This window comes from Arvicanthis niloticus, chromosome 5 (genome assembly GCF_011762505.2).
Source record: "Arvicanthis niloticus isolate mArvNil1 chromosome 5, mArvNil1.pat.X, whole genome shotgun sequence".
Lineage (NCBI taxonomy): Eukaryota > Metazoa > Chordata > Mammalia > Rodentia > Muridae > Arvicanthis > Arvicanthis niloticus.
Genome location: NC_047662.1, coordinates 41,326,749 through 41,346,774, shown reverse-complemented (window position 1 = coordinate 41,346,774; position 20,026 = coordinate 41,326,749). Strand labels below are relative to the sequence as shown.

At 43.5% G+C, this 20,026-nt stretch overlaps 1 protein-coding gene across 7 annotated transcripts in view; it reads right to left on the bottom strand.

The window, feature by feature from the left end:
- The window catches only part of Osbpl9 (oxysterol binding protein like 9), a 133,954-nt gene that overhangs the window by 89,267 nt on the left and 24,661 nt on the right, over window positions 1–20,026 (bottom strand). For 4 of the 7 annotated variants that reach the window (XM_034502016.2, XM_034502018.2, XM_034502015.2 and 1 more), the window contains exon 3: window positions 4,933–5,011. In XM_034502016.2, coding sequence (XP_034357907.1) covers window positions 4,933–5,011 — 79 coding nt within the window. Of the gene's footprint in view, window positions 1–4,788; window positions 5,012–5,356; window positions 5,418–20,026 lie in introns of those variants that run through there. The other 3 variants (XM_076934478.1, XM_076934477.1, XM_076934474.1) reach the window with 2 other exon arrangements.

Sequence of the window (20,026 nt, the reverse complement as noted above, 5' to 3'; positions counted from 1 at the left end):
TATACAAACAGTAACTTCAGATGATTAGTTTCTGGGCTGGCAAGATGCCTCAATAAGGTAAGTGCTTGCTGTACAAGCAAGAAAGCATGAAGAACAGCCCCAGCACTACTGAAGCTGAGAAAGGCGGTTCTCCTGGGCTTGCTAACCCGGCCACCAGACTAGCCAATGTGTGAGCACCAAGTGAGGGACCCTGCCTCAAAAAAGTAAGGTAGAGAGGGATAGAAGAAGGCACCTCTGACCTCCACACACAAGCACTGCACACATCTGCACATGCACACACACGCTCATAGACACAGACACAATTGTATCTCTGTCCTAACTGTTGTGATTGCTCCCCCCAGCCTGTTAACAGTCCATCCTAGTATGATCAAATGTTTGACCATCAGTTCTTTGCTTGCCGAGATCTCCTAGATAGACAATAGATATTACTGCTATGGTTTTAACCAAAGATTGACAATCCAAAGGCTTTATTTAGCTCACAAAGGTACACTGTTTGGCCAAAACTTTTTTAAAAAAGTTTTAAAACTTGGAAATTTTACACACCCATTTCCCACTGAGTTAAGAAAAACTAAATCTGACTTCTCTTGGAAAGAAGTGGAAAATGTGGCAATGTTCAGCAAGCCTTCCCAGAAGCCTTAACCATCTGGGCCAAGTACAGCAGTTTCCCCTTCCCGCACTGCTAGTCTTTGTTATTATCCTTACATCTTATTTCATGTTGAATGCATATGATGTGTCTGTGTGCATGTGCATATGTGTGCCACAGCACAGGTGCAGAGGTCAGAGGGCAACCTTTGGGAGTCTGTTCTTTCCTTCCATCATGCAGGTTCCAGGAGTTGAATTCTGATCATCAGGCATGCAGACTTGAAACTGCTAGTCTTTGTTTAGCTTTAATCCTACCTGGTCATTCAGACTTTAGGCTTCTAGTTCAACTAAACAACAGTGTGTTCTCTCTTTCACTTGAGCTCAGACTCACTTCCCACCATCTCTGTGCCTCTAAAGTAAATTCCTCAAGACTCCTGTTCTGGGCTGTTTTAGATGTGACAATGTTCAACTGTAAACCAAGTAAAGAACATTGCTATTAAATTCTCCTCCAACCAGTTACCAATCCCCACTGATTTACTCACTACACATGTCTAATCTGTATTCTCTTTGTTTTCCCTATTTTCATTACTTTGGTCTGCTCAGGGTCCATCACCAGCCACAGCTATTTCACCACAGATAACTAACTGTCCATCCTCCTTGCCAAAAGCAATGTCTGCAGCTGTGCTGTAGGTCCCACTGGCCCAGGTCCCACTGACTCTTGCCTTCCCAGAAGGCTGATCCAACTAGCCCCCAACACACACACACACACACACACACACACACACACACACACACACACACACACACGCGTGCGCACGCGCGCACACACTCACACTCACACACACCCCGTTCCCCACCCCTCTTCTAGCATTATCAGCTCTTCCTCTCCGTGGAATCACTGCTGACAACATAGAAACACACCATTACTGTTCCTTTTGTCCTTACACATAATTAAAATCTCCCCGAACTCCCGAGGCCTGCAATCCCCTCTTCTGCTCCTGATCTGTTCGGTAGACTTTGAAGCACTCTGTCCTGATTTACGGCTGCTCTTCTCAAGGTTTTCAAGATGTCCTCATGAGTAAGTCCATTACGGCATCATTTCTTAGTGCTTTCTTCCCTGGTCTGTCAGCAGTGTCTGGCAAGCTAAGCTCTGATCCTTCTCCCTCCTAGAAGCAATGTCTCCAGGCTCCACTTGTTTTTCGTCTCCTTGGGTCACCAGTCTCTTTAGCTGACTCTACCTCATCTCAAAACTTCTAAAGTACATGTTCAAGGGCCTACAGCTCAGTTTTTTCTTTCTACCCTTATTCCCAAATTCTCAAGGTCATAAACACCATCTCATTGCCAATGAGCCGCCATATTTATTTTTCTAACTTGAAATTTTCCCAAATGCCATAGACAAACTACAAATTTGGTATCTCCACTAAGTTCTCCAAACTGTTGTTTCTAAAACCATCCACTTCAGTTAATGGCAACTCCATTTTTTTTTTACCCCAATCAAAACTCTTGTATCAACCTGAACTTGCCTTTCTGTTGTGTTACAACTTAATGTTCAAAATCTTTGAACATCATTGAACAGAATATGATTTACCAGTACAAAAGTAACTAAGCTATACAATGATATGGATGAACTGGAAAACACTGTTCTGAGCTAAAATGAAGATAAGAATATACATGATATGATCCCGTTTGTGTGAAGCTCCCTAATGGGCATGCTCACCTCTACTGACAGAAGGCAGATCGGTGACTGCCTGGCCCAGGGCTTAGGAGGTGGGCATCTGAAAAGCAAACAATCTTTTGGAGTGGCAGAAATGTTCCATATGTTGATTGTGGTGGCAGCTATATATAAGTAGGCTGACTAAACTGAATTATGTAAGACATATATTTTTATATATTTTAATCTGAAGGTCTTTTGAAAATTTTTCACTTATATTACTACTACTATCATTATTATTGTCATCATGTGCTTCAGTGTATGTGAAACATGCATGCACATACGATGGAGGGAGTTCACAAGTGCCACAGCATGTGAAAGGAGATCAGAGGACCCTTTATGCAGTTGGTTCTCTCCACCACCTTTAACTGGGTCCCAGGGATCAAAGTCACCACACTTTTGCAGCAGGAGCTTCCACCCACTGAGTCCTCAACTCATCAGCCCCTCAGAGATGTGTTTTATTTCATGTTAATTATACTCCACTAAAGCTGATTAATCTGGCCACTGTTTGCTCCTCCCCGACCCCGCTGACGCAGTATGAACGCTATCACTCTCTCATTTCTTGTCTACAACAAGCTCCTAAACGGTTCCCTAGGTCTGTGCCCCTCCACACCTTATTCTCAAGACAGTGGCCAGAGCAACCCCGTAAAATAGGAATCTCATCATGTTACTCTCTGATCAAAATTTCCTAGCAATAAAACTCTTTTTTATTTTTTGGCAATAGGGTCTCTGCAGCCCAAGCAGGCCTGAAAGTCACTATGTAGCCCTATCTCAGCACAGGAAAAAGATAACACTCAAACATATTATGATAATATGTATGAACCTAGATTTGCTTTCTGTTCTTACCAACAATTGAAGAGTTAAAAAAACAAAGACGACTATAAAATGTAAGCTTTATCAAACATCGCATATGTTTTCTATTACATTTGTAGATCTTCTAAGCAAGTATCTCTAAGTCTGAAGTAATTTTCCTAATCACCTAAATAAAGGAGCAGTTTAAGTTCTTTGAATAAGTTCATGCTACGTAACACCCCACAAATGCTACGGTAGAAAACAAACAATCTGATGTTCTGGAAACTTAAGAGCTCATTTTGAAAATTCCTTTTTATTTTTATCATTTAAATAATGTCTTGTTTTATCAGAAAGCCACATAAATACAAAAACGCTAAAGAGATCAGTTTGACATAAATAATTTAAGGTAAGAGATCCAAGTCTGTCCTTCCATCAAGCAAACAAAGCTTCTGGAGCCGGAGGGGCCTCCCCAGCCACTGCAGAACCCTGTGCTGCAGCCCCTGCATCCAGCAGCCCCTACCAGAACTGCAGTGAAGTGTTCAACCACATTCGTGAAGAGTCCCAGTGGCCTGCATTGACTTATGAGCAGCATAGCTGTTTTATAATATGATTAAAGTGTCTTATGACGTTAAGTGGAGTGGAAATTTCCAGGGGAACACCATTATTTAAGAAATTCTAAACAAATAATATTCGCAAACACAGTATATTAAGGATAAGGATGACGACACATTAGAAATGTCACTGCTGAGGACATGGGCCTGTCATTATTGTTCACAGGCAGCATCTTTCACTTCTATGTGTCAATCTCTTACACAAGCCAATGAAGACAAACACTGCAATACACTGTCCTGATGTGGAAGGACAGCGACCTAAGCACCTTCACATAGCACATACGGCCACCAGCACGCCTCATAACAAAACATTTTTAAGCTGTAAACTGCACTTGGTATTCATTCACATTGTTCTATCTGGCACCATAACAGTGATCACACATACAGGTTCGGAGAAAGTGCTAACATCTCCAAACTGTCTCATTTCTAAGTTTCCTGGATTGCTTTAAACCTAAAATAGATGTTATTCTTCTGTATAGAAAAGACAACAGAACACTAGTACCAAAACTAATAAGCACTCCTAACAGACGACAGGTCCTTAGGAGCAGACCACTAAAATCAGCTTTTATTTGCTGGTTTAGAGCTTTCAAAGCAAGATGAAATGAGAGCGACCATACAGTACCTTACCCCTTCTACCGGTGAGCCATAGCATGCAATGCCGAAACATAGCAGTGGCAGATGGCATTGGAGTTATTAACTACAGAAAGGATAATAGCAGAGCAATGATGGCTGGCAGACAAGACACAGAAATGCAGATGGAATGAATGCAAACGTGGAGTTCTTGAAGCAGAGCAAAACCTTTCAGGCAAAGGTTGCCTCTAGCTTCAGTTGAATTTACATTTTGAGCTTCACACAGACAAACACTGCAGCCTTCACAATCAGTCCTTAGACTCTTCATGCAGAAGCAGAACCACACTCCTCGATAAAGAACATCAGCAACCTTCTGTAAGCACAAGCCAGCAGCAGCAGCAGCCCATTACTCTTGCTTTTCACTGATTTTTATCCTTTAAATTTTTAATCTCCAATCGCAGCCAGATCCACAGTCGCTTCAAATTAATGTGCATCCACTGCAGATACAAATCCCTGCCTAACCTGCAGTACCACTTCATCCAGAAGGTTCCTGTGCACTCGTTCATGCAGGATCAGTTGCAAAACCATTCAAGTCATTCAGCAGGCAACCCACAAGAGAAGGGATGCAGGTCGACTCTGAGGAGAGAACCTCTCTTTTCCGCTCACCCTGGAAGTGGAAGGTTTTCTGATCAACAGTGATTGTGAAGGTGCTGTCGTCCTCGTCGTCTATACCAATCACAGCTCCCTGTGAGACAAAGAGCAAAATCCCAATAAGGCAAACAATGACATCAGCAATATTCACTACTGCTACAGCCCTGGAATACCCGATGCGCAGAGGACACTGGAAGCAGGCTAGACAGAGCAGAGAAATCCGAGAACCTTGTTTTGCCTGAGGAGGAAGAACTACAGGAGAAGGGCTGGCAGGGCACCCTAGCCCTACGGGCTCCAAGACTTTCCATGCCTTGCATAAGGGACATGGAAGAAGCAGTGGGAGGGAACAAACAAGCTGAATCTGTAATCTGTTTAACAGCCAGCCACTGAGCCCTTCTGAGCTTTAAATTGCTCTGTAAAGCGGGAGTCAGAAACCTACACCGCCCCAGGTTGTTGTGCAGTGCAAAGACGGCAGGTGCTCCGCACCGGGCTGCCTCTGTGCTGCGCTTGTTAGTGCAGAAACACCAGCTGACATTTGCTCCAAAACACTGTCCGACAACCAGATGCTCCCACAGCTACTCGTGCTGCCGTGGGCGCCAGAGTTTTCACACTGTTACTGTTTGCGCCTATGTCTGCCTCCTCCCACTAAACTGCTGTGAGGTTTTAAGTACTTGGGACAGTTTTCTCTTATTTTGACACACGGCACTCAAGTGTATGTAGTGTATGGTTTCTAATAGAAAACACGATTCTCAGACTGCAGCAAGAGGGCAAGGAGATACACTGGTTGGCTGTTTCAGAAACTTTGACTTTTTTTTTTTTAATATCCAAACATGAAAATTAATGGGGTGGGTGGAGCTACAGAAAATCAAAGTCCACTAGGCAACGTTCTCAGGGAATCAATATCTTGCATATCCCAGAGGAGCTAGAGAACACGCCATGCTGCAGGAGCACACTACTCTCACACAGTCTGTTATTAAAATACTTTGAAAGTAAAAACCTAATCCCAGCACTTGGGAGGCAGAGGCAGGCGGATTTCTGAGTTCGAGGCCAGCCTGGTCTACAGAGTGAGTTCCAGGACAGCCAGGACTACACAGAGAAACCCTGTCTCAAAAAACCAAAAAAAAAAAAAAACCAGAAAGTAAAAGCCAAAAGACTGGAGAAAAACCAAAACCCTTATCACACAAAATAAGTAGGGTAACTACTCTTATCCTAAAAATACTAATAGAGCCAAAGATTTATTTACTCCTTCCCAGAAACTACACAGAAAAACCTCACCTCGATCTGAGTTCTATACACCTGACTTACTTATTCTTCAGTTTCAGAATGGATAAGAAATTTTGTCCCCATTCTTAGTAAGAAAATGTCTACAAACTTAGTCTAGTCCCAACAGGAAGCTCACAGCTGGACCAGGACTGGCTGTCACTTGCATGGCACCTCCTAGTCCAGCATGGTGAGCACAGACGACCTCCCCCTACCCCAACCCCCAACCAGAGCAGTCATTCTGGTTAACTTCACTTTGTGGTTAGCTGGGCTAACCTCATGAAATTCTGATAAATCAAACATTCCCTGGGTCCAAATACTCAATAACCAAGGACAAGAATGTTGCTAGATGTAGCTCTGAGACGGGTATCTGTGGTCCTTCCCTTTAAGGCCCTCTGTCCCAGAAGAGTGATAAAGAGAAGAAAGAGTACAGCATGCTAGTGATAAAGAGAAGAGTGCAGCATGCTACCAAGAGTGCTCTCTACCTGGAGGAACCTTGGAAACATCAAAGAAGCTTGTCACTAAGGAAATAACCACATGGACAAACACACAGGATGGAAAGAAGTCTAGCAGTCCCTTGAGGGTAGGGTGCATAGGGACTGAATGCTGGTAAGTAGGGGCAGGGAGGCTGTTTTGGAGACAAGGTGTTAGTTACTGTCTTGCCCAGAAAGCTTCAAACTCCAGGGCTCAAATAATTCTTGTGTCTCAGTCTTTCACTGGAATCACAACCACATACCACTATAACCTGCCTGGCATTTATTTCTTTTCAGTGATAAAAAACATTTTAAAATTGACCATACTATTATGTTGGTTACACTACAAATATACCAAAAAACATTAACCTCATATGTTAAATCAATATACTGTACAATATGTGAGTTTTCTTTTCTTTTATACAGGTTCTCATATAGCTCAAGTTTACCTAATTCTGTGTAGCCATGGACGACGTTGAACTCCTGATCTTCGTGCCTCCACCTCTTGAGTGCTGGGATTAATAATATGCATCATCAGCCGGGCGGTGGTGGCGCACGCCTTTAATCCCAGCACTTGGGAGGCAGAGGCAGGCGGATTTCTGAGCTCAAGGCCAGCCTGGTCTACAGAGTGAGTTCCAGGACAGCCAGGGCTACACAGAGAAACCCTGTCTCGAAAAAACCAAAAAAAAAAAAAAAAAAAAAAAAATAATAATAATAATATGCATCATCACCTAACTTACTTATTCTTCAGTTTCAGAATGGGTAAGAAATTTTGTCCCCATTCTTAATAAGAAAATGACTACAAACTTAGTCTAGTTCCAACAGGAAGCTCACAGCTGAACCAGGACTGTCTTGATTTATATGATGCTGGGGATCCAGTCCAGGGTGTCACACATGCTAGACACGTACTCTACTGAACCACATCTCCAGGCCAGTATGTAAATTAGAACTCAACCAAGCTGTAATATATCAACCCTCTTCTAAGTGCAAGTTCCTTTTTTCTTTTGGCTTCCTTCCTTCAAGATGCATTGGTGGTGTTTTGCCTGCATGTATGTCTGTGTGAAGGTGTCAGATCCCCAATAACAATTACAGACAATTGTGAGCTACCATGTGGTTGCTGAGAATTGAACCTGGGTCTTCTGGAAGAGCAGCCAGTGCTCTTAACCACTGAGCCATCGCTCCAGTCCCTCTTTTGTGTTTCTTAATCCAAGTTTGTCCATCTTCTAATCAACCAAGACAGGCATCACAAGGGCTACACAGATGTCCCCTTGTCCCCTCACTGTGCTCCAAATATGCTTATTTTAAACTATCAACTTTGCTTTTTTCTCTTTTAGTGCTGGGATTGAAGCTAGGGTCTCACACCCGCTAGGCAAACTTCCACCGAGCTGTCTCCTGCCCAGAGCTGGTAATCTAAGTTCACCATTTCCACAGCTACCAGCATAATGGAAGCCTCCACCAATTTCTTGCTCACTAATGCAATCTGTCTTCAGTCTGGTCACCTTCTAAACCAGTCTCTGTTATTGCCAGAGAAGTATTTTCTAAAGTGCAAACTCTAGTAGACAGAACTTTTAAAAACTTTCCTTGGCTTTCCATAAACTAATAAAGTCAACATTACGTCTTAATGCCATTCAAGACTGCTCAAATTTGGTTCAGCTAACCTCCTACTGTCACACTTCTGCCACACACACCCTCCCCTACAGAGAGACCCTGCATGTACTCACCCCCTCCCCTACAGAGAGACCCTACATGTACTCCCCCCTCCCCTATAGACCCTGCATGTACTCAACCCCTCCCCTACAGAGAGACCCTACATGTACTCCCCCCTCCCCTATAGACCCTGCATGTACTCAACCCCTCCCCTACAGAGAGACCCTACATGTACTCCCCCCTCCCCTATAGACCCTGCATGTACTCAACCCCTCCCCTACAAAGAGACCCTACATGTACTCCCCCCTCCCCTATAAACCCTGCATGTACTCAACCCCTCCCCTACAGAGAGACCCTACATGTACTCCCCCCTCCCCTATAGACCCTGCATGTACTCAACCCCTCCCTACAGAGAGACCCTACATGTACTCCCCCCTCCCCTATAGACCCTGCATGTACTCACCCCCTCCCCTACAAAGAGACCCTACATGTACTCCCCCCTCCCCTATAGACCCTGCATGTACTCAACCCCTCCCCTACAGAGAGACCCTACATGTACTCCCCCCCTCCCCTATAGACCCTGCATGTACTCACCCCCTCCCCTACAAAGAGACCCTACATGTACTCCCCCCTCCCCTATAAACCCTGCATGTACTCAACCCCTCCCCTACAGAGAGACCCTACATGTACTCCCCCCTCCCCTATAGACCCTGCATGTACTCAACCCCTCCCCTACAGAGAGACCCTACATGTACTCCCCCCTCCCCTATAGACCCTGCATGTACTCAACCCCTCCCCTACAAAGAGACCCTACATGTACTCCCCCCTCCCCTATAAACCCTGCATGTACTCAACCCCTCCCCTACAGAGAGACCCTACATGTACTCCCCCCTCCCCTATAGACCCTGCATGTACTCACCCCCTCCCCTACAAAGAGACCCTACATGTACTCCCCCCTCCCCTATAAACCCTGCATGTACTCAACCCCTCCCCTACAGAGAGACCCTACATGTACTCCCCCCTCCCCTATAGACCCTGCATGTACTCACCCCCTCCCCTACAGAGAGACCCTACATGTACTCCCCCCTCCCCTATAAACCCTGCATGCACTCAACCCCTCCCCTACAGAGAGACCCTACATGTACTCCCCCCTCCCCTATAGACCTTGCATGTACTCAACCCCTCCCCTACAGAGAGACCCTACATGTACTCCCCCCTCCCCTATAGACCCTGCATGTACTCAACCCCTCCCCTACAGAGAGACCCTACATGTACTCCCCCCCTCCCCTATAGACCCTGCATGTACTCAACCCCTCCCCTACAGAGAGACCCTACATGTACTCCCCCTTCCCCTATAGACCCTGCATGTACTCAACCCCTCCCCTACAGAAAGACCCTACATGTACTCAGTCTCAATGCTTTTTCCACACACCAAAATAAAAATAAAAACCAGCAAGCAGTCTCACTTTTCAAATCATTTTTCCAGCCCAGGTCTCCATCATTTTCTAAACAAAACCCTCCCCCACTCATCTCCCTGAGAGCAGCTCTGTAAGAACTGCCCAGCTCTTAACCCCTTTCCATCCCTGCAGCCGTGCCTCCTCCCTCTCGCTGCAACCTATGGCCACTCTTCAGACAGAACTCCAGCAGCATATACAGCTGTCACCTGCTCCTCTTTAATAGCCTTTGTGCCTCAGCTGCACTTCAGAGAGGTCTTACCCAAGAACCTTTGCTAATCTAAAATGGAAAAAAGCCTTCCTTTGGGGTCCACTGCACTTCCTTAAAGGCTTTGGGACCTAGCTAGCAGACTTGCCACTATGGGAGTGTCCTTCAGTATACATAAGGATATGCATCTGACACTCCAACCTTTCCATTTGATCTGCTAAAAATAAATAAGTAAATAAATAAATACATCTTAATTTCCCATGAAAATAGCCTAGCTCTACACTGTTCAATTCTGTAGCTGTTTAGTTCTATGTGACCATTTAAATTTAATTATAATTAAAATTAAGCAAAATTTAGAAATAACTGGGGCCAAAAGTACAGCTCTTTGGCAAAGCAATGCTTAGCACCAATAAGGTTCTGGGTCCGGTCTCCAGCACAGTGGTAATTTATAGGCTCAGTAGGCCAGGAAAGCTAGCAGGTATGCAAATGGAGGGCACAAATACAGACCATTCTAATCCCTGTGGAAGTTAGAAGCACTGTGGACACAAGGCAGAGGACAATGCTGTCTGGCACTGAGAAGGAAACCAGCTACTGCTGTCAACTGCACATCTGCAATGAGGGGGGCATTGTGCTGTGCACTTTACACACACTCACTTGGAAAAACATTATTTTGAAATATAATGTGCACGGATCCTGTGTACAAGGTCAGTGAAGAGCAACTCTCCTCTGGAACTCTTCCTAATCTTTTACTCACCTCTATCCTAAGGGAACTTACTCAGATGGGGAGGGCAGTTACTTATACATCCTGACCAAAGGACAGTCCTCCTCTACCTCTGAGCATCAAGGGCTCAGCTTGGGAAGGGATGCAGTAGAGGAGGAAGGGAATAGACTGGCCAATCAACAGGAGCTTCCCTGGGTGGCAGATGTTATAGCCAGACAATATAGATGGCAGATGTTGCAAGTAGATCACCATTCTACCTGGTAAAATAAACACTATTCTGCAACATTATTAAGTCCTTCTGCCTTGAGTTTTATACAAATGAACTCATGAATCTTTTTAATCTGCTTTCACACAAAATGTTTGTGAAACTCACCTACGTGGCAGGTAGCAGTTTGTTGAGGGTTTTTGTTTGTTTCTATAGTTATGCTTCTATCTGGCTAGTCAAAACTTACCAATTTCACTGTGGACAGTAGTTTTACACGAGGACTATGCTGTTTTGGACATCGTTGCTCTTTTCTTATGCTTAGTAGACTCAAACCTTGGGTGGGCTTACTAGATCAGAGGTATGCACATGCTGGTCTGCACTGACAAGGGTTCCATGAGCAACTGTGCTGGCTACACTCCCACTTCACGAGCACAGCTGAAATCACTCAGCAGTGACCACTGAAACCTGACAGTGGTTTTAATCTCCATTTCCCGAGTAACTGATGGGGTATCTTTTCAATATGCTCTGTGTGACAGTTCAGTGTTGTCAATAAGCAAGAAACAACCCATCTTTTTCTATTTGCAGTCTTTTTTTCCTATTGTTTATAGTCTCTGTCCCCTGCCCTTTGTATCTTCTATCTTCTGAGGAACAGTTCTTGACTTTAATTCCCTTCCTATAGTGTACTGAGTTTACACTTTATAGTTGTGCTTTCTGTGTGTCCTTCAAGAAGTGGTTTCAGTCCTAAGACTAAGGAAGTATTTTCCTGCATTGTCTTCTAGAAGCCTCTAGAAGCCTTTACGTTTCAGTATTAGGGAAAGTAGGTCCTCCCACTTTTCCTTTTATGTTCTAAATCACACCACCACAGTCCTATAGCTGGCGATGCACGGGAGGGTAGGTGAGAGATGGAACCTATCTTCTGAGGTCTATGAAACCTGGATCAGGAGTGGTGTTCTTGACCCTTTAAGAGTTGAGTGGACTCAGCAAGTTCCATGCATGAGCAAGTGCACCCAGCAGCACACTGACTGAGAAGGCCACTGACTGACAGCTTCACTACAACAATACTTATGGGTCTCTGGGCAGAGGTTGTCACCCATCTTACTCCATTCCCTATCACTTTCTCTCCACCAGCCTCAGTTGCTGGAGCACAGATGCACGTCTCTTCTCGACGACAGCAAGGACTCTCTGCATCCACTCCAGCAATTAGACTTTCTCTAATTCCCTTCCAGGCAAGATTATCTGGTCATCCAAGCCTCTGGCCTGTAATTCATCTCATCCTTCCATTCCTTGAATATAAGTAGTCACATCGCCAGCTCTTCTTCATCTCACATAAGGTGACTTTATGACCTGGTTTACCCAGAACCATCCTGGATTATTCCTGTTGTTCTGGCACAATAATAAAGAACTTCCACTTTCACTGTCATGACTAACCAGGTTTCAGAGATGGCCACACTCTACCACATTTTAGCCCTAAGGCACTAACTTCCCTCCTGGTGACTTCTGCACCTGCACTGTTTGAGGTCTACCCATTGTTGCAAGGTCCTTCCCACAACCACACATCTCCAGTTGTTCCCTCTGTCTACTACCCTTCCTCTCCTCCACTGGGTTTGCTTTGCTTTTTGGGGGGTGGGGGTGGGGGGTGTTCTGGAGTAAAACTCCTCTTGGCAACTCACATATGGAATGATGTTCTATTATCAAGAAAACTGTTGTGCTAACTCACCAAAATATCAACCTTCTTATTGTGATGCTTTTAAGGCTCACGACACCAACTTGACATATATTTACCTTCCACGGACTCTTTTTCTCTAAGGTTTTCTTTTAGTTGTGCCCTGGGTTTTGTTTTTATTTTGTTTTGTTTTTCAAGACAGTTTATCTGTGTAGCCCTGTCTGTCCTAGAACTCACTCCATAGATCAGGTTGGCCTCGAATTCAAGAGATCCACCTGCCTCTTCCTCCTGAATGCTGGGATTAAAGGTGTGTACTACCACTGCTGGCCTGTTCTGAGGCTTTTGAAAGGGCAGTTTCTCATGCTCCATCAGCCCATACTTCTTCAGGCTGCAGACTGTAGCTACAGCTTCACAGTCTTTCCCAAGTGCATAGATTTCTTGATTTTCTTTTTCTCTTTTTTTTTTATACACACAGAAATACTTTATACATGAATAATGATGCAAAAACCTAAGATAGAATCAGTTTTGCTTTCATGATTTGGGGGAAAAAAAACAAAGCAAAACAAGACAAGATTTTGGCCACTTTGCAGGGTATTGTTTTATGTGTTTTGTTTTGCATGCAAAAAAGAGAAAAGTGGAGTGATAAACTGATTCCAAAGGCAATGAAGGAATGATGACCACTCCAGAGCATAAATTGTTTGCTCATGCCCCTCCTAAAAGTCACATGGCTGGTGTTACACATACACAGCATAGGTATTCCTACTTTACAGTAAGCACACACTGTCCCTGGCTACAGAAACAACAGTGAAACTTTACTGTGTACTCAGATGCGCATGTCCACCTATTATCACAAATATAGTTCTTTAACTCTTTTCCTAATTGACTATAGGAATTATTAAGGAATGTTACTAGTTTTTGCACATTGTTCTCATATCCAATTTGCTATTGTTTTTTGAGACAGGGTCTTACCACACACACACACACATATATGAATGATATGGAACTCCCTTAGTAGACCAGGCTGGCCTCAAATTCAGAGAGGCACTTGGCTCTGCCTCCCAAAATTAATTAACTAATTAATTAATTTGCATGTACTTATATTTACATCTATGTGTGCATCTGTGCATGTATGCTATATATGTAAAGGTGCCCACAGATGCCAGCAGAGGTATAAGAAATGCTGGAGCTGGAGTTATAGGCAGCTGTGAGTCACCTGAAATGGGTGCTAGGAATTGAACTCCAGTCCTCACAAAAAAAACAGTATGTATTTTTGTACTCTTAACCATTGATCTGGCTCTCCAGTAACCTCAACATCCAAAATTTTTGTTCAAGGCTAGTTATTATACAAATAAAGTTTACGTAATTTTTTTTCATTATTTTCTTTATTGGCAGAGGGCTGTACATATGTGCCATGGCACACATGCGGAGACTAGAGGACAGCTTGTGGGAGTTGGTCCTCTTCTTACACTATGTGGATCCTGGCAAGTGAACTCAGGTCATCTGACTTGGCAGCGAGCATCTTTGCCTGCAGAGCCATCCCTCCCACGCTTCTGTAGGCTCTCGTGGGTGGTATGCACATCATCATGTTATGTATAAATATGATTAACTTTCATCCTCCCATCCTCACCCATCGCCTACCCTGTCTTTTTTGTTTGTTCCTTGTTCTCATTATGACCATGTGCCAGGACCACTAGTATAGTCAAACACAAATTTTCTGACCAAGCCTTTTATGTTTCACTTTTCTTCATTTGATATTCTGGGACCTGCAGGGTATAACACTGAAGCAGCAGCAAATGTAGGCACCTCTCTTGTTCCTGATTTTCTGAAGGTCGTGAGGTTTAGGAGGCTGCCTAGGAGTTAAAGTGCTCACTGTGAGAACTTTTGCCAAGAGCAGAGTTTGGATCCCCTGAACCCACATGAATGCTCTTCTGCCTATAAAGCCAGCATCTCAAGGCAGACACAAGAGAGCCCTGGAGCAAACTGGCTAGCATGGCAAGCTCAGAGTTCACCTGAGCAAGCCTGCCTTATTAATACATGGAGAGCAATGCACAAGAACATGTATGCAAGTCCCATGCACATACAAAAAAGAAAGAACTAGCACCCTGCTTCATTATTAAGTACATAATACTTATAATCCATCTCACTCTGGTGAACCCGAAGCCTCTTCAGAATGTCAGAATCCAAGATTCATCAGCACCAACAGTGTTTACTAGAGGCAGGCCTGGAAGCCTGGCCCTATGATCTCAGCTACTCAAGAAGCAGAGGCAGAGAACCACAAGTTCAAGGCCAGCTTGGGCATCAGTAAGTCCTGCTCTCAAAAAATAAAAGGAGCTGGGAATGCCCCTCAATGGGGTGGGAATGCCCCTCGGTGGTGTGGGAACGCCCCTTGGTGGTGTGGCAATGCCCCTAAGTGGTGTGTGAATGCCCCTCGATGGTATGTGAATGCCGCTCGGTGGTGGATCACTTGTCTAGGGTCTCTAAAACAGCAGGTTCAATCTCTACTACTTTTCAAATATATTACAAAATTTGATGCTGACAATTCTGTGAGTGAACAGTATGATACCCCGTTTTGTTTAGCTTCTTCCTGTTTTTCTTTTTTTTTCTTTAAGAGCTCAGAAATGCCGGGCAGTGGTGGCGCACGCCTTTAATCCCAGCACTTGGGAGGCAGAGGCAGGCGGATATCTGAGTTCGAGGCCAGCCTGGTCTACAGAGTGAGTTCCAGGACAGCCAGGGCTACACAGAGAAACCCTGTCTCAAAAGGCCAAAACCTAAAAACAAAACCATCAGGGTGAAGTAGAAGATCAGAACCAAGCAGCGACCATCACTACTTCTTCAGGGCAAGTGCGCCATCTAGTGGCACATAATTTTACTGACAGATTCACCATGAATGGGTGACCTTGATAAATTACTAAAAGTCAATTCAGTTTCCTGGAGATGTGACTTGGAAATGAGGCTTTCAGAGTGTTACCAAGCACTGAACTCATCTCTAACTCCAGAAAAAAACTGCTAAGCCTGACACTGTACAAGGAGTTCAACCTAGATCTGCCAAGGGCAGTAACGTATGGGCTCCCTGAGATCCTGTATAGAACCATGGGGTCTTACTACAGTGATCCTAACTTATCTGCATAATCAACCAGAGGATCTGTTCAAAACTAAAGATCCTAGGATCTTACTCTAAAATGAGGTGTGTAGAAGGGAGCTCCTGGAAATCAATATTTTTAAACAAACTGCCCAGATGTTTCTCACATAGAAATCCCAAAGGACAATCTATTTTTCTTTTTTCCCTTCTTTTTGGGGCAGAATCTTGTGCTGGCTAGATTGACACAAATGATAGTTATATGAGAAGAGGAAGCCTTGGAGAAAATGCTTCCACAAGATCTGGCTGTAGAGCATTTTCTTAACTAGTGATTGATGGGAGAGGGCCCAGCCTATTGTGAGTGGTGCCACTCCTGGGTTGCTGGTCCTGGGTTCTTTAAGAAAGCAGGCTGAGCAAGCTATGGAGAGAAAGCCAGTAAGCAGCACATTTCCATGCCCTCTGCATCAGCTCCTGCCTCCAGGTTCCTGGCCTGCTCGAGTTCCTGTCCTGACTTCCTTCGATGATGAACAGCAATATGGAAGTGTAAGCCAAATAAAACCTTTTCTCTCCAACTTGCTTTCTGGTCGTGGTGTTTCATTGCAGCAACAGAAACCCTAAAATGGGCCTTAAAGTCACAGGAGACGACCTTGAACTTGTGTTCCTCCTGCCTCTGCCTCCTTAGTGCTGGGATAAGAGACACACACCAGCCGTCTGGTTTTATGCAGCTCTGCGGGTCAAACCCTTATGCATACTATAGGAAGCACTACCAACTGAACTGCATCCTAGCCCTACCATAAATACATCTTCATTACCCCTCATGATATGCCAAGTATCTAATGCTCAAAGAATTCTGCTAGAAAGGCATTATAATCCTCACTTAAAGAAAAGAAAACACACTCGAAAAACCAAAAAAAAAAAAAAAAAAAAAAAAAAGAAAAGAAAAGAAAAGAAAACACAAACCAAGGCTTAATTTCCCTCCTTCAGTCAATCAAAGGGTAAAATGAGATTTAAATATAGGTTTCTGTAGGTCCTTCTCTGACCTGATAGGCAGCTGGCAGGATTCTAAGAACAACACTTGTTCTTGGACAATCTCTTCTCCTGGGACTAAGGATGCAAAACAGGATGTGATGAGAGCACCTCGGTGCCTTGGTTAATAAAAGCAAAAAGATCACCTAACCTAATTGCATGAGCCTCTTTCAAACAGTATTTTCTGCAGCTGTTAGTTAACAAAATGCAAAATCAGAGGGATTCACAATAGTGGAGGTCAATGCGTATTGTTGACTCCTATAAGGAGGAGACCTGGCAGTTAGGCACAGTCGTAAAAGCAGAGTAAGGGCCACAAGTAACAGTAACAAAGAGACCTTGTTAGTTTAACTATAAGTAACTAAATATGACTAACAACTTGAAAAGGAGCCTCCAGATAAGGCCCACCAAGTCTTGACTTCAGCCTTGTAGCTCTTAGCAGAAAGTCCAACCAAGATGTCTACCTGGAGAAGTGTGAAAAATTCAACGTGTGTTTTTGTATATGGTGACAAAACATATCAACCTGATATTTACTGTTTTCATCATTTTTAGGGTTCAGGTCTACTGCATTGAGGACATTTATCCTGCTGTCTTACCATGACCACCATCCATCTCCAGAAATCTCCTTTCCAAACTCATACAACTTCATACCCACCAAATAACAACTTATTTCCCCATGCTCAGTCTGGAAACCATTTTACTTCCAGTTTACATGAATTAGTGACTAATAGGACTCACAAAGATATTTGTGTTTGGTGACTAGCTTATTTTATTTAGTGTAACACCCTCAAAATCCATACATGTTAGCATATGTGAAATTTCTCTTTATTTTCTTAAGGCTCAGTAGTATTTGTCTTAGTTTCTTTTCCAGTTGCTTTAGTAAAACACCCTAAAACAAGAGCACCTTAAGGGATAAAAGGTCTATTTCAGCTCCCTTTCATAATTTATATTTACAGTTCAGGATCCTAGCTTAGGGAATGTTGTCACCCACAGTGGGTAGGTCTTCCTATCTCGATTAACCTAATCAGAATAATCCCTGAGAGGTGTTCCCAGAGACCCATCTTCCTGGTGGTTCTAGAACTCATCAAGTGATGACTGAAGTAACCCATCACAGTATTCTATTGAGTTTGTGTGCATATCTACATATGATATATATAATATTTTGTTCAGTTTTCTATGTATAGACACTTGAATTGTCTCACTTTGGGGCTACTGTGACTAATACTGTTACAAATATAGTGCACAAATTTTTTGTATATATAAATGATTGTGAACTGAAGTCATTATCTTAAAATTTTGGGCAAGTGAAAGGAAATAATTAACCAGTTATCTTGCCTATTTGAACTATACTGTTAGGTAAACAGATAATAGAGGAAAACTCTCATAAAATTAAGCATCACAAAATGAACATAACTATAGTCTATCTGGCTCCATTTTGCCAAGCCAGTGAGAATAAGTACTCACTAAGCATTAACATCCACTACTATAAGGACAGGAATGTCTCCTGCTCCAACAACACAACAGCTACAGTCTTGTCAACAGGATCAAATGGGAGTCTGATTCAGTCTTTGAATGCAGCTACCAATCAGAGCAGAAACAGAGAGGGGAAGGTGCCAAACTGGACCAGAATGCTGTCAGTAAAATGCAGCCTCTGCACATCCCACAGGTCTTAGGGTAGGCTCAAGGGGCAAACTGTGAACAAAAGGCACCGAGTTCTTAAATAAGCAAAACAAAACTATAAAATTACTATGTACTGATATATTGTAATCCCAGAACTTTAGGGGCAGACTGAAGGATCATTTGAGCTCAAGAAATGGAGACCAGCTTGGGAGATACAGCAAAGCATTTAAAAAATTCTCAATTTAAAAACTATAAAATTTAAGGATATCACATTATAAAATTATAAAGAACTGCAAAGAGTGATTACTTACGAGACAGAAGGCATCTGACTGGGGCACACACCAAGGTTTTAAAGTGAAGTTTTATCTCTCAGCTTGAGAGCTATGCACAGGGTTAACAATTCAACTATATTTAAAAACCAAAACCAAGAACTAAGCAGTGCATTGACTGTAACGACAAGATAGTGACCTAACTCCAAATATAACCCAATAACCTGCTGTCTCAACAGGGCCCTGCCAAAGCCGCACCCTGGCCTATCTCAAGCCAAAAAAAGAGCAGTTGAAACCAGACTGAGCTGGAACTGAGATCAATAACAAGTATTCAGAAAAGCAACATGACCAAGACAGAAAGAATCACAGGACGATGTTAAAACACAAAAGTGAGGGCACATGTGGTTGATCATGCTGTAACTCCAGCACTGGGGAAGCAGAGGCAAAGGAGTACCACATATTCAAGACCAGCCTGTGATAGTGAGATTCTGTCTCAAAACAACAAGAAAGAAAACCAAATAAAAATAAAAAAACAGCCTAAGTTGCTTTTTGTTTGTTTTCTGAGACACGGTTTCTCTGTGTAGCCTTGGCTGTCCTGAAACTCACTCTGTAGACCAGGCTGGCCTCAAACTCAGTAATGCACATGCCCCTGCCTTCCAGGTACTGAAATTAAAGGTGTGCAGCACCACTGCCTGCCCCTAAGTTGCTTTTTAAAAATATTTATGCTGTTATATATACAAGTTAGCCTTGTTTCCATTCTGTAAAACAACCATCCTTACACCCATCAATTCAAGACTTCCCAGTATGCCTATCTAAGCTTAGAATTGTTTTCCAATTCTTGTTAGAACTGATGATAAAAGTAACAATGTTTATCAAATATATTCACATCTTTAAAAAGTAAGAGTGTACTTTGCTATCAGTTTAAAGCACAAAAAAGATGTACTGAGTGACAGCAAGCAAACAGAGTTGAAAAGGACAAAGCTGTCAGACGCTGGCAGAGCTAGCTGGCGAAAGGCATTAATACAGTGAAGTGAGTCTGGGAACTGTGCCCTGAGCCATGCGCTCCTCCTTAGCTTTTCCTAATTGAACAGTGGCAGAAACTGAACGTACAACTAAGAGCGGCATGTGAAACCCCAGAACTGCGCTGTCCGCCAGTGCAGCCACTAGCCACAAAGAGCACAACCCCTTGAGATGCACAATCAGTGCAAAGGACATGCCAAATTTCAAAGAGCCAGAAAGAAAAATGTCATGTCAAATCAATATCCCCCACCCTCCTCTCACTCTCCAGGGCCTCACTATAGAATCTTGGCTAGCCTGAAGCTCACTATGGAGATCAGGCTGGCCTCAAACTCAGAGAGATCTACCTGACTCAGCCTCCTAAGCATTGGGAAATGGTTCTAATGCTTTGACCTAATTTGCCTCCCAAAAGCCACTCTTCCAGACACTGAGGGTCCCTGCCTCCCAGCTGTCTTTGATTGGTAATAAAGAAC